General features: G+C 54.5%; 1 protein-coding gene across 3 annotated transcripts; it reads left to right on the top strand.

Moving 5' to 3' along the window:
- The first annotated feature begins 1132 nt into the window (after positions 1–1132).
- On the top strand, positions 1133–10446 carry DNAJC5G (DnaJ heat shock protein family (Hsp40) member C5 gamma). Of its 3 annotated transcripts, none has more exons than XM_083494893.1 (6): positions 1133–1241; positions 3407–3525; positions 4492–4705; positions 7482–7635; positions 8530–8621; positions 9668–10446. In XM_083494893.1, exons 2-5 carry the CDS (start codon positions 3413–3415, stop codon positions 8616–8618), a joined length of 570 nt encoding a protein of 189 aa, XP_083351019.1. In that variant the 5' UTR covers positions 1133–1241; positions 3407–3412; the 3' UTR covers positions 8619–8621; positions 9668–10446. The 3 variants fall into 3 exon arrangements, with proteins under 3 accessions (XP_083351019.1, XP_083351020.1, XP_083351021.1); XM_083494894.1 differs by having other exon boundaries at positions 1137–1241; positions 8533–8621; XM_083494895.1 differs by lacking the exon at positions 1133–1241.
- Positions 10447–13506: the final 3060 nt, after the last annotated feature.

The following is a 13506-nucleotide window of genomic DNA, read 5'->3' as shown; positions in this document are numbered from 1 at the left end:
TCAAAGTCGAACGGAATCTTGTCCCAGAAGTCCATTTGACTTCCAAAACATTCAGAAACCAAAGTGCAGCTTCCGATTGGCTGCAAGAAGCTCCTGCAGCCACCTGGAAGCCCCGTCGGATGTTAGGCTTCCAAAAGAATGCAAATCAGAACACACTTCCGGGATTGTGGCGTTTAGGAGCAAAAACGTTTGAGAACTAGGCTGTTTGGCTTCCTATACCCATAGATCTTAGGGTGGTTAACAACACAAAATCACAATATAAAATACAGAAAATACTTTATGCTAATCTTGTAAAATATATCGTCTCCACGAACTTAATTGAACCCTATTTTTAAGGAGTGGGGAGTCTTATGTTCTATTTCTGTTCTGCTGACGTATAGCAAAAACAGAACAAATAGTGTAACAATTGTCTGCCTTAGGGTCCTCTACGCCAACCCCTTGCAATGCAAGAATCACAGCTAAAGAATCTCAGACAGGTGTCCTTCCAGCCTCTGCTGAAACATCTCCAGTGAAGCCCACCCCTCTCTCAGGTTGCTGGTTATCACTGCCGCTTGTGGGAGGGAGTTCCATAGTTCCTTCTTTTTGCCCTGAATCTCTCAATCTTTGGCTTTCCCCATTGCATCTGGCTGCAGCTGCCCCATAATATTCCATTTGTAAGAACTCTCTGGAACCCCCTGCCTGCTGAGATCAAGCAAGCACCTTCACGGCCCTCTCTTCAGCACCTGCTAAAAACGTTCTTGCTTGGCTAGGCCCACCCAGGTGCTTAGCAAGATGAGGTACTTTTCATCCGTTTTAGTATTTCAACTTTTGCATGTTTTCGCTTAAAGTAGCCAAATCTTTGAGTTAGGGATGCCTGGTGGTGAGTTTCTTGGCTTACCAAGAACTTGGGTAAACCAAAATACAAAATCGGTGTATAAATTTCATGACTCAAGAGTTTCATGACTCAAAAGTTTCATGACTCAAGGGAGCTCTTTCTCTTCTTCTTCTTCTTCCTCCTCCCTCCTCCTCCCCTTTCCTCGGCTGCTCCCCCCTCGCTCGGGCTCCTCCCCTCGGCGTCCGGCGCCGGCGAGGAAGGCGGGCCGCTCTCTCTTCGGGCCTGCCCTGAGTGCGCATGCTCGCTGGCGGCTTCCGGGCCTGCGCAGTGCGGGCGGGCGCCTGGTCCTGCTCGCTCGGGCGCCGACCGGGAAGAGGCGGAGGAGGAGGAGGAGGAAGCAGAGGCCGCGGCCCCGGAGAGCCGCCTGGTGAGCCCGGGGGGGGGGGCGGGCGGGGGGGGGACCCGGGCCTCGCCTCGCGCGCCTTCCTCGTGACGTCACGCCCCGGGCATTGCGTCACGCGGGGGCTTCCCGGGGGGGCCCGGGCGGGGAGGGGGCAGCCGGGGCAGAGGGGTCTCTCCCTCTCCCTCCCCGCTTGGAGGGCGGCCTGGCAGGGCAGGCAGGGGGGAGGGGGAGGGAGGGGTGGGGGGGTCCTCCCCTCCCCCCCCCGTGGCCTCGTTTCGGGCTAATCCGGCTCAGCCCTTCGGCCTCGCAAAGCCAGATCAGGCGGGCTTAGCCTGGCGGGGGAAAGGGGGGGGAGAGGGGGGGGAAAGGGCTCCTTCTCCCCTTCTGGGGGGCACAAGAGCCCCTAGGGAGGCCTAATGGGGGTTCCCTTGAGAAGCCAAGCAGCTCGGAAGCCGGATCTTTATGAAGTGCTGCAAGAGGGTCCTCAGGAGGGAGCAGGAACCCACAACATGGGTGGGCGAGGCCTTCCATAATAGACATTTGAAATTGCCCACCCTGAAGCTCAAGACCACCCCCAAAACAGCACCCGTACGTCACAGAAAGAGGGGGTCGCCAGCAGAAGTTGGCACAGCGGTCAACGTTTCCCTTTTTGAAAGGGGAATTTCCTTATTCTGAATAGGATTCCTGGCAAGAGAAGGGAAAAGTTGACAGCCATGGAACTTGGAGTGTGTTGCTTCTCTCCCATCTGGCAGGATACCGGATCCTGCCTTCCTTGGTTGCCTTTTCTGGGGAGCCTGGCCAGTTCTTGGGGACGGTCAAGACTTAGTTCCTGAAACTATACTGAGAGAGTGCTCAGCTTCACAGATGCTGCCAGGCTGCATTTGCAGAGAGAGAGGTGCAGGCCCAAAGTCCAAAGGCAGTCAGAAAGCTTTCCCCATTTCCTTCCTCCTGGCAGAGAAATACTTGCGGTCTCTTTCAGGCACATGGTTTATATGCTTATCTATGTGTTTGCCTTGTACATTTCTGAACATTTAATTTATATATATAAGACCTTAGTTGCCTGGCTGGAGGCAGCTGGGCTTGGCATGGGGGGAGCTTGGCATGGGGGGAGCTTGGCATGGGGGGAGCTTGGCATGGGGGGAGCTGCCCTTCTCCTCCCCCTCCACCCACACTTTAAAACCTCTTCAGGAAGAAGGCTTTCCGCCTGTGTCATCTCTGTTTATGGCACTTTTTCTCCAAGGAGCTCCAGGTGGGGGCGTGGTCAGTCTTCACGACAGCCCTGTGAGGTGGGCAAGACTGGGAGAGAGAAGGAAACTGGCCCCCCAGGGAGCTTTGCGGCTGAGTTGGGCCCTGGGCCCCAGTGACTCCTCCCCAGCCCCATTCTCTAACCACTACATCGCCAGAAAATGCTCCAACAGGGGTTGGAAGTTGTATATTATTACAAAGGCGCATGTAAACACAGAATGGTTTCTCAGTTCCTTTTTCATAGATTCACAGAGCTGGAAGGGATCCCAAGGGTCATCTAGCCCACCCCGTCCCCCAGCACAGGTGTTTTTTCACCCGATGTGGGGCTTGAACCCGTGACCCTTAGATCAAGAGTCCGATGCTCCACCAACTGAGCTGGTCTTGATTTTACCATCTTAAGCTTATCATCTTATACCACCACACTCCCTTTTTTATCCTCCTGTAACGGGGGAGTGTTTGATCTGCTGGCTGGGTGCCCCCCCCCGATCCTGCCCAGCCCCTTTTCCATGCCAGGGGCCCTTTCCAGAGCAACCAAGGCTCTGCCAGGCAGAGGGCATTTGCCAGCTTTCTGTCTGTCTGTCTGTCCTCATGCCTCACCCCAGACTGGGCCTGAGGTCTGCTCTTTTGGGGGGAGTGGGCAGGAACCCCCCTGCTCTTGAGAATTGGAGGGAGACCTGGCTGGGCATGCTTCCTGGGGGGGGGGTTAGGGTCTCTTCCTCACACCCCACCCAGAGCGAGGTGATGCTGTTTGTTGAGGTCACTTGGGCCCCACTGCCTCCCACCCCAGTGTGATCTCTGGAGCTTGTTGGGCCTTGGCCAGGGGTCTCCTGAGACCTGGGGCCAAGCCCAGCCCCTCGCTTGGGGAGTCAGAAGGGACCCCCGAGGGCAATCCAGTCCACTCCCTCGCAATCCCTGACCCAGTTCTTTTGTGCTACTCAATCTAGAGCAAGATGGCGGACGCCGGTCGGCCGCAGCGGAAGATGTCACGGGCCGGAGAGAGTTTGTACTGCATCCTGGGCCTGGAGAAAGGGGCTTCCTCCGAGGACATCAAGAAGGCGTACAGGTGGGCTTCTCTCCTCTGTGAGAACAGACTAACGGGGGTCTAGATGGTCCCCCTTTGACCCAACCCAGCGACAGGGCTCTCCACATGGATAGGCTAGCAGAGCCTCCACGCCCAGGGGCAGTCCACCCCGGAATACCAGGTGTGGGGGAACCGTAGAGTTGCAAGCAGGTCCTGCTTGGGGGGGGGGGCTTAGCCCTTGCCAGCACCTGCCCCCTTGCTTCCTGGTCACATCGGTGCAAACGTCCCAGTCATTGGGAGCACAGGATGAGGCCTTCCATTTCCCAGTTCCTTTTTTTCTAAAAAGGCAAACAGCCTTTGTGCATGTGCAGAGTGGGGGCCTTGGGAGGCGTCTGGTGACATCTCAGAAACGGAAGGGGGCGTCTTCTGCCCTCTCAGTGCTTAATTTGTGTGGGGCGTCCATTGGCCTCAGCACCCGGGTTTCCTTGACCTGGAAGCCTTCCGTCCCCCTGGGCATTGGGTCTCTTCTCCCTCCACCCCCTGAGCGCATCTGCTCCGAGTTCAAGGCAGCCTGTTGCTCCTTTCCAGCCCGGAGAGGTGAGGGGGACCCCAGAGGTGGGTTTCTTCCTGCCCCTTAGATTTGGACATCCAGGCTTTCTCTAGCCAGCTCTCTCCATGCCTCCGAGTTTCTGCAACCTTGTGAAGCTTTGTATTAGAATTCTAGAATTGTGGAGTTGGAAGGGACCCCCCCCCCAGGGTAGGGGCATCTAGTCCAACCCCCTGCAAGGCAGGAATCTCGGCCAAAGAATCCAGGACAGAGGGCCATCTGACCTCTGCACAAAAACCAAGGAAGGACAGTCTGTTCAACGATCACACGGCTCTTAATGTCAGAAAGTTATTCCTGGTGTGGAGTCGGAATTCCTGTTCTTGAATGGATTTGAACCGTTAATGCTTTTTATTTCCCCTCGGGCTCCGCTTGCCCCCAACCATGCCGCCTTCCCCTTTCAGGAAACTGGCTTTGAAGTACCACCCGGACAAGAACCCGGAGAATCCCGAAGCCGCGGAGAAGTTCAAGGAGATCAACAACGCCAACACCACCCTCAGCGACGAGAACAAGCGGCGGATCTACGACGAGTACGGCTCCATGGGGCTCTACGTCTCGGAGCAGTTCGGGGAGGAGAGCGTCAAGTACTACTTCCTCATGTCCAAATGGTGGTTCAAGGTGGGTGGCTGTACTCTGGGGGGGGGAACCAACCCCCCCCCCCGGGAAATGCAGCCGAGTGTGTGTGCGCGAGAGAGTGAGAGACTACCTCTATGGGTCCCCCCTCCATGTATTCCCACACACACCAGCCAGACGTTTAGGACCTTTTGCTGGAGTTCTGATGTGCGCTTGTTATGAATTTGTGCTTGCCTTATGCCCACTGGCCTGCGCGATCCTTTATTTCCCCTGCTCCTGATCACAGATTCATCTCTGCTTATAGGATTAATCTTAATGCCACTTCGTTTTAAACGCCCTTGCAATTGTTCCCTCTTGCTTGTTACTATCTGTCAGGGGTTCAGGAGCAGAGGCAAGGGCAAGGGAGGAAACAGAGAGCGAGGGGGAGGAGGCAGAAGAAAAGATGAGTGATGACGACGACCCGAGATCTCCGAGTCTTTCCAGTGAATCAGAAGAGTCACAGAAAGGAGCACCAGTGCCCAGGGCAAGGGGGGAGCCTAGGGGGACACCCCAGGAAGATAGAGCCAGAGGGGACTCAGAGGGGAGCAGTTGGAAATTGGGACCAGCGTCACCGCCAGAGAGCAGGGAAGAGGAAGGGCGCCATGGATCAAGCGCTGGCAGCTCACAACAGGGGGGAGGGCACGAGTCAGGAGTGGCCACACCTCCATCGGGGAGCGAAGAAACGGTCAGACGGAAAGTGGAAGGTTGGGCGCTATGGGTCGCGCGCCAAGTTCAAATGCACAGGAAAGTGACGCAGTAGGCAGCCCGGAAAGGGAGCCAGGTCCTAAAGCCCGGCGCAAGGAGACAGGAGGGTCCGGGGGGTCGGCGTCAGAAGAATCCCGGAAGGAAGAGACCCCGGGGGGCAGAGGGACCCAGAGGAGAACAGTCAGGCGGAAAAGGTGGAGCAGGGCTAGGATATTAAGTTGGTGTACAAGGGGCGGAGACTCAGACGGAGCTTCGCCGATCTAACGCATAAGACGTAGAGCTGCACGCAGCAGCTTGAGAATGGAAACTGTAACTCAATAAAGACTTTTACTTAATGATCGCTGGCTAGCGTGATCCTCTGTGAGCTAGGATCTGGGAGCAGCTCTGACACTATCTTTCAATCTATACAGTGGTACCTCGCAAGACGAATGCCTCGGAAGACGAAAAACTCGCAAGACGAAAGAGTTTTTCGTTTTTTGAGTTGCTCCGCAAGACAAATTTCCCTATGGGCTTGCTTCGCAAGACGAAAACGTCTTGCAAGTTTGTTTCCTTTTTCTTAAAGCCGCTTGAAGAGGTGCAGTTGCGACTTGACCGTGCTTCGCAAGACGAAAAATTCGCAAGACGAAAAAACTCGCAGAACGAATTAATTTCGCCTTGCGAGGCACCACTGTATTTCATCTTTTGGCCATCATACCTGCTAGTTCAAAGTATTCTATTAGCTTAAAGAGCCGTTGGTCCTTTGTCAGGAAGGATTTCTCTTCCCACATTTTGCTTATAGTATTTTTGTGGCTTCTATACGCAAGTATAGAAATAGGTTTTGAACTTTGTCTGATATTTCCTGACCTACTATTGCTAACAGGAATGCTTCTGGGTTGGTTTTTTGGGGGGGACGGACGGACATGTACTTAAGCATCTTTTAAAATTTGTCAGATACAGTGGAACCTCAGTGGAACATACAGTGGTACCTCGGGTTAAGTACTTAATTCGTTCCGGAGGTCCGTTCTTAACCTGAAACTGTTCTTAACTTGAAGCACCACTTTAGCTAATGGGGCCTCCTGCTGCTGCTGCGCCGCCGGAGGACAATTTCTGTTCTTATCCTGAAGCAAAGTTCTTAACCCGAGGTACTATTTCTTGGTTAGCGGATTACCACTGTAATCCATTCCGGAAGTCCATTCCAAAACATTCAAAAACCAAGGACCAAAGGGCTGGCAACAAAATCCATTGAAAAAATGGAGAAACGCGCCTCAGAAGCCATTCGACTTCCAAGGTCCGTTCGAAAACTGAAGCATTCACTTCTGGGTTTTCGGTGTTCGGCTTCTAAAACGTTTGGCAGCCGAGATGTTTGAAAACGAGATTTGACTGTACCATTTCCCATATTTTTTTGCGAATTTGCATTGCTGCCACATGTGAATTAAACAGCTCTCTGTATCTGAACATATCCAACATAAATTTGATCCTCTTTTATACATTTTGGTGAGTTTTTTGGGTATCAGATATCATTTTTACTGGGTGTCATGTACATAATTTTTTGAATGCTGAAAGTTCTATATTGTCCCTGAAATCTGATGCCCAGTGAATCATCGCTGCCCTCACAATTTCATCCTCAGTTTCCCTTTGCTTTGTCGTTTCTTTCCTAATATGGAAAGAGAATCCACCACCTTCTGAGGTTAGGGAATCGGGGAGTGGGAGCCGTCCGGGAAACTTTCATGATAAGGGTCTGTGCCAGGGTCCAGAAAGTTCACTGAGGGGTATAGATTATATACAGTGGTACCTCAGGTTACAGACGCTTCAGGTTAGACTCCGCTAACCCAGAAATAGCACCTCGGGTTAAGAACTTTGGTTCAGAATGAGAACGGAAATCACGCAGCAGGAGGCCCCATTAGCTAAAGTGGTACCTCAGGTTGAGGCTAGTTTCAGGTTAAGAACGGACCTCCAAAACGAATTAAGTTCTTAACCCGAGGTACCGCTATATTATGGTTGTGCCAACTGTATCGATGCCATGCTGTTTAGTAATAAGCCACGGGGCAAGTTCTGGTTGCCCTGCTCTCCTGACCGGCCGCTCTGCCCCTCTCCGCAGCCCCTGATGGTCTGCTGCAGTTTGATCACCTGTTGCTGCTGCTGCTGCTGCTGTTGCTTCTGCTGTGGGAAGTGCCGCCCCCCAGAGGAGGAGGAGCCCTACAAGTATGTCAACCCCGAAGACCTGGAGGCCCAGATCCGTGCTGAGAACGAAGGTATGACTTTGAAGGAGGGGTGGGCTTTCTTTTTCGCTGGCTATGGGTGCTGACCCTTTGAAGCTACAGCTAATCCAGAATGCGGCAGCCAGACTGGTGACTTGGAGCAGCCGCCGAGACCATATAACACCTGTCTTGAAAGACCTACATTGGCTCCCAGTATGTTTCCGAGCACAATTCAAAGTTGGTGCTGACCTTGAAAGCCCTAAACGGCCTCGGTCCAGTATACCTGAAGGAGCGTCTCCACCCCCATCATTCAGCCTGGACACTGAGGTCCAGCGCCGAAGGCCTTCTGGCGGTTCCCTCATTGCGAGAAGCCAAGTACAGGGAACCAGGCAGAGGGCCTTCTTGGTGGTGGCGCCCGCCCCGTGGAACACCCTCCCATCAGATGTCAAAGAGAAAAACAACTATCTGACTTTTAGAAGACATCTGAAGGCAGCCCTCTTTAGGGAAGCTTTTAAGTGTGGTGTAGTGGTTAAGAGCAGTAGACTCGTAATCTGGTGAACCGGGTTCGCGTCTCCACTCCTCCACCTGCAACTGCTGGGTGACCTTGGGCCAGTCACACCTCTGAAGTCTCTCAGCCCCACTCACCTCACGGAGTGTTTGTTATGGGGGAGGAAGGGAAAGGAGAATGTGAGCCGCTTTGAGACTACTGAAGGGGAGTGAAAGGCGGGATATCAAATCCAAACTCCTCTTATTCTTCTAATGTTTGATATTACTGCTTTTTTATTATTGTTCTTGGTGTTCTGTTGGGAACCACCCAGAGTGGTTTTATTTTACGGAGCAGAGTCTGTGGGGTCTGCATCTCTGCCGAGGGCCTGGAGGGGGAATTGCCTGCTCCTGGGCCAGCCTTTGGGGGTCTCTTGACGGCAGCTGTGCTTGTTTTCTTCCCAGCAGGCGGCGGAGAGGCCATCCGCATGCAGCCCACAGCCAGCGCCTCCTTGCACACCACAGACGAGACACAGCGGCCACACAAGCCCTGACCCGTAAGCAGAGCGGGCGCCCTTGCCGGGGGGGGGGCAGCTGCAGGGGGAGGCACTTCCTGGGAGGGGAGGTGGGTCACGTTGGAAAGGGACCCCAAGGGTCATCCATTCCAGCCCCCAGCAATGGCGGCAACCACAGCCGAAGGTGGCTTTTCCTGCAATCCCCGCTCAAGCTGCTACTTCCCAGGACTTGTGGGCAGAAACACCCCACACAGAAAGAGGCCTGACTTCGCCTGGCTCTAAGGGCAGAAGCCTCTGAAGCAGCTTTGAGAGGCGTGGGGTGGGGAGACGAGGAGAAGCCCCTGCCCAGCAAGAGGCTTGTCGGTGGGTCTCAGTTGGCCATTTCATGCCCAGCTCACATGGTTGGCATGCCTGGCACAGATCCTGGCGAATGACGCAGCCAAACTGGGTGGGCCAGTTGGGAATCTGCAGCAGGGGCTCCATAGTTTCGTAGGGACCCCAAAAGTCCTCTCAGCTAAAGACTCCCGAGCTTGCAGCCCCCTTCCTCCCCCACCAGGAGGGCTTGGGGGGCTGCTGGGGAGGGTGGTCTCTTGCCCGCTGCTTGGCAGGGGTTGCTGTGCCAGACAAGGCCTTCTCAGGTCCTGAGGGGTCCCTTGGGGTTGGCAGGCTCTCTGGGGTATGCCAGCCGTGGCTGGGAGCGTCAGAGGGCACCCCGGCCTCTCTCTGTGTGTCTCCTGCTCCCCCTCTTTTGCTTGCAGAGGAGAGGACTCGGGGGGACGCTGGGCTTTGGGGCTCCTGGGCAGGATGGCTCTTCTCTGGCTCGGCCTCCTCAGGCGGAGGAAGCGGCGCTTGTGCCACCAGTTACTGGAAACTGCAGGAGAGGAGAGTCTCTCTTGCGCCCAGATACTGCTTTGGGGCTTCCCAATGGGGCATCTGGGGGGGGCCCTGTGAGAACAGGGGACTCAGGGAGCCCTTTGGGCCTGATCCAGCCTCCAGGCTCCCCGCAGGTTCTGAGATCCAAGCTGCTTCTCCAGTCATTCTGCCAGGTGCCCCCCACCCCTCACCCCCCTCTTCTCTCTTCCCTGCAGAGTTCAGCTGACGGTCAGAGCACAGCCCCCCCTTTTCTGCAGCCATTCCAGAGACCACCCCCAGGCCCACATGGCTGAGTCAGGCCTGCCGCTGCACTCTGGGGCAGAGAGACCCCCACCCCCCACCCCGGGGGTCCTTGCCAAAGGCAGGGGGGCCACACGCCTGGCCGACCGCCCCACCGTCATTGGGAGTCTTCTCAAGGAATGCGGCTGAGGGCACAGCGGAGGAGGAGGAGGAGGAGGAGGAGAGCAACTTCCGGCCTCGCAGGCAGCTGGCGGGACCAGAGAAGTGGCCCCCCCTCCAGTTTAGGGCTGGCGGAAGATGTCGCCCGCTGCCAGCCCACCCGCTTTTCCCGGACGCTTTCTGACCCCCGGTTCTCTCCTTGGCCAACGGCTCCTGCTTCCCAAGGCAGCCAGGCAGCCCCTGTGGGCACGGCCGGGGGTTCCCTGTCGAAGTGGGGGGATTGTGGGGCTCGCCGGCCCTGCCCCCCTTCTGCCCCGTGCATCGGTGCCAAAGTGCATTTGTGGGGGCCAATGCAAGCGAGTCCCTGCCCCCCTCCCTGGCTGGTGGGTTGGGGGGCTCCCTCCCCCTCTGCCCTGAGCTGCAGCTGCTCTGGGTGGATTCAATCACTGTGCGGAGGGAGCCTGGTCCCCCCCCCAGCTCCCTCCCTGGCCCTGCTGTGGGGCAGCACCCTCTTGGGCAGGGCCCCTCTCTCCACACTGTGACAAGGAACTTCTCTAGGGTTTACGGACACAATTAAATGTTTCTGAAGGAAGAAGCTGCTCTTTCTATGCTGTCAGTCTGCCTCTGGGGCGCCTCACTCAAGGGCCCCCCCAGGGTCACCGAGCCCCCCCCCCACAACGCAGGAATCCCAGCTGAAGCAACCCCCACGGACCTCTGCTTGAAAACCTCCAAGGAGGGACAGCCTGCCGTCTCCTGAGGGAGCTGTGGCCGTCAGGAAGTCCTCCCTCAGAGCGCAGGGCTCCTCGAAAAGCCCAGGAAGAGGGGAAACGCAGGCGAGAGAGAAGGGACGCCTTCTCCACAGAGCCCACTTCCCCAGGAGGCTGGGGGACAGACGGGGTCGCAGGGCAGCAACTGCCCCCCTGGGGGCGCCTCTCTCCCAGCCTGCCAAATCCAGCTGTTGCCCCCCCCCATCCATCCCAGGAGGGCCGGGAGGCAAGGGCGGGAGTGGAAGGCGCTTGTGGAGCAGGGACAGGGGGAGGGCGGGGGGAGGCTTGGCAGCCCTGTCGTTGCCAAGGCTGAGCGTTCGACCCGTGAAGTCCTTTTGGAACCTTGAGTTAATGAGGAGAAGCGAGGACGGCCCTGGCAGCGATGCCGAGCGGGTGACTTGTCAGGGGCCCACGGCGTCTGGATGGCCTTGGTGGCCACCCAAGGGTGTCGCTGGTGGTGACAGCGGCCTGCAGGCCTTTCCCTGGACCAGGGAGAGGCCTCTTTCCCCTGGCCACCCTTCCCTGCAGCAGCCATACTTTTTAAAATTAAAAATAATAATACATAAATGCACAGTATTTAATTTCCAGCATCTCTGGCCTGGTTGTGGGGAGAGGTCCTCCAGCTGCTGTCTAGGCGGACGAGAGCCCCTCCCCCCCCCGCCGGCAGTTGGGGGAATTGCAAGGAGCCCCCCTTGCTGGCCACAAGCCCTCCTCTTGTGGGGTGGGGGGGAGCGGCCTTTCCTGAGGGTCCAGAAAGCGCAGGGAACCCCCAGAGGAATAGCAAAGTGAGCTGCGGGGGGGGGGGGGGCCTCTGGGGGAGCGCGTTGCATTGTCATTTTCACTTGACCCTGCCTGCTCCTCCAGCAGATGCCCAAGGCCGGTCTCATAGCCTCAATATAGAGGGAGCAGCCAAGGGGGCAGGGGGGGGGGGTCCCAGCCCCCTTGGAGCCAGGAGCTGCTTCTCCTGGGACAGACCAATACAGAGCAAGCTGCTGCCTGCAGTGTCGCCTTGGGGCTGCCTTGCACTCATTCACACGTACGCAGAATCCCAGCCCTCCTCCATGTTTCTTGCTCTAAACTGACTGGGATCCATTGGGTTTTGCCACTGGGTATCTTGTGCGGAAAGTTTGCCGTGTTTTGGACTTTTAGAGAAAAGGCAAGGAAGAGGTGACACAGTCGCAGCTTATAAAATTCTGTTCAGCTTGGAGAAAACGGTAAGAGAAAAATTATCATAACAGTAGGAACTCGTCAGCACCCAGTGAAGCCTTGTTACGGAAGAATTAAAGAAAGTCCGTCTACATGCAATTAACCTGTGGAACTCCCTCCCACAGTGGCTGGAAACCTTAGGAGGGGAGAGTTGCTCTTCTGGATGGATCCTGCTTACGGGTTTCCCCTTAAAGGCATCTGGTCAGCCACTGTGAGGCTGGACTCGATTGGCCTCCTGTGGCCGATCTGCCAGGACTCACCTTGCACTCTCATTAGGACTGGGTGATATATTGACATACCACCCCAAACCAGTTTGAAGCTCCTGTCATGATACCAGTTTCATACTTTTAGACCTGGCAATATATCACAAATCATGGTGTCCGTGTGCTGTGCAAAAATCACTGGGAGAAACTGAAGGCAGCCAGGGCTTCTCTCCATTCCTGCAGCCCTTGTTAGAGAGCAGGCACTGGCAGAAATCACGCTGTGGGGAGAACTGAAGGCAGCCAATATCTCTCCGTGGCTCCATCCTTCAGACGTCGTCACATATCAAGGTATCACAATGTTTAGCTGGTGATAAGTCTCAGTGTTGGGATCCAGACACGGGAGGAATCCTGTTGCTCCAGGGTGAGGCTTCCCCTGCAGACGACCCCCTGGATCAAAGGGTCTCGGGCAGCCGAGCTGGGAAAAGACCCCCTTCTGCCCAGTGCCCAGAAGCGTCGATGGCCTGAGTCTGTGGGAGGCGCCTCCTGCCGTGTCTGCAATGGCTTTCCCTTCCAGATGTTTTGGATCACAGCCCCCACCAACCTCAGGTAGGAGATGCAGGGGCTCCTGGGAGTTTTTTTTTAAAGTAATATTTATTGAAATTTTACAAACATTAAAAAATTTCAAAGTTTAAACTTAAAAAATAAGAACAAAGAATAACCCTAATAAAAGAAAAAAAAAACTACAAAAATACAAAGACAAAACACATGAAAAATACAAAATAGAGAACAGTTAACAAAAAGAAAAAAAGAAAAGAAAAAGATCAATAATTTCATATCTTATACTTCATTTACTAGTTTCCTGACCTCCTCACACCTCCCTTTTTGTATTCCAGTTCAGATATTTAATTCAGCAAGTCCTTACCCTCTATCATTTGTCCTTGCTCAGCATCTTAACCTATTATAAATATATATTTTCCACCATTGTCAAACCATATTTACATATTCTTGTTAATCTTTTTACCAATACCGCTTGTTTTCAATCCAACATCCCTTTAACATTCATTAATTTTACAGTATTTCTGCAAGTAGTCTTTAAATTTTTTCCAATCTTCTTCCACCGCCTCTTCTCCCTGATCTCGGATTCTGCCAGTCATTTCCGCCAATTCCATGTAGTCCATCACCTTCATCTGCCATTCTTCCAGGGTGGGTAAATCTTGTGTCTTCCAATACTTTGCGATGAGTAATCTTGCTGCTGTTGTGGCATACATAAAGAAAATTCTATCCTTCTTTGGCACCAATTGGCCGACTATGCCCAGGAGAAAGGCCTCTGGTTTCTTCAAGAAGGTATATTTAAATACCCTTTTCGTTTCATTATATATCATCTCCCAGAAAGCCTTAATCCTTGGGCACGTCCACCAAAGGTGAAAGAATGTACCTTCAGTTTCTTTACATTTCCAACATTTATTATCTGGCAAGTGA

The sequence above is a fragment of the Podarcis liolepis genome (assembly GCF_965112155.1).
Source record: "Podarcis liolepis genome assembly, chromosome: 3".
NCBI classification, from domain to species: Eukaryota; Metazoa; Chordata; class Lepidosauria; order Squamata; family Lacertidae; genus Podarcis; species Podarcis liolepis.
The sequence above is the reverse complement of the archived record's forward strand: the minus strand, read 5'-3'. Positions and strand labels throughout refer to the sequence as shown.

Bases quoted from the DNA above. Each gene is read 5' to 3' on its own strand.
- DNAJC5G (XM_083494893.1), top strand. From the start codon at position 3,413: ATGGCGGACGCCGGTCGGCCGCAGCGGAAGATGTCACGGGCCGGAGAG. The intron at 3,526-4,491 runs GTGGGCTTCTCT...TTCCCCTTTCAG, and splicing joins GACATCAAGAAGGCGTACAG to GAAACTGGCTTTGAAGTACC. The intron at 7,636-8,529 runs GTATGACTTTGA...TTTTCTTCCCAG, and splicing joins GATCCGTGCTGAGAACGAAG to CAGGCGGCGGAGAGGCCATC.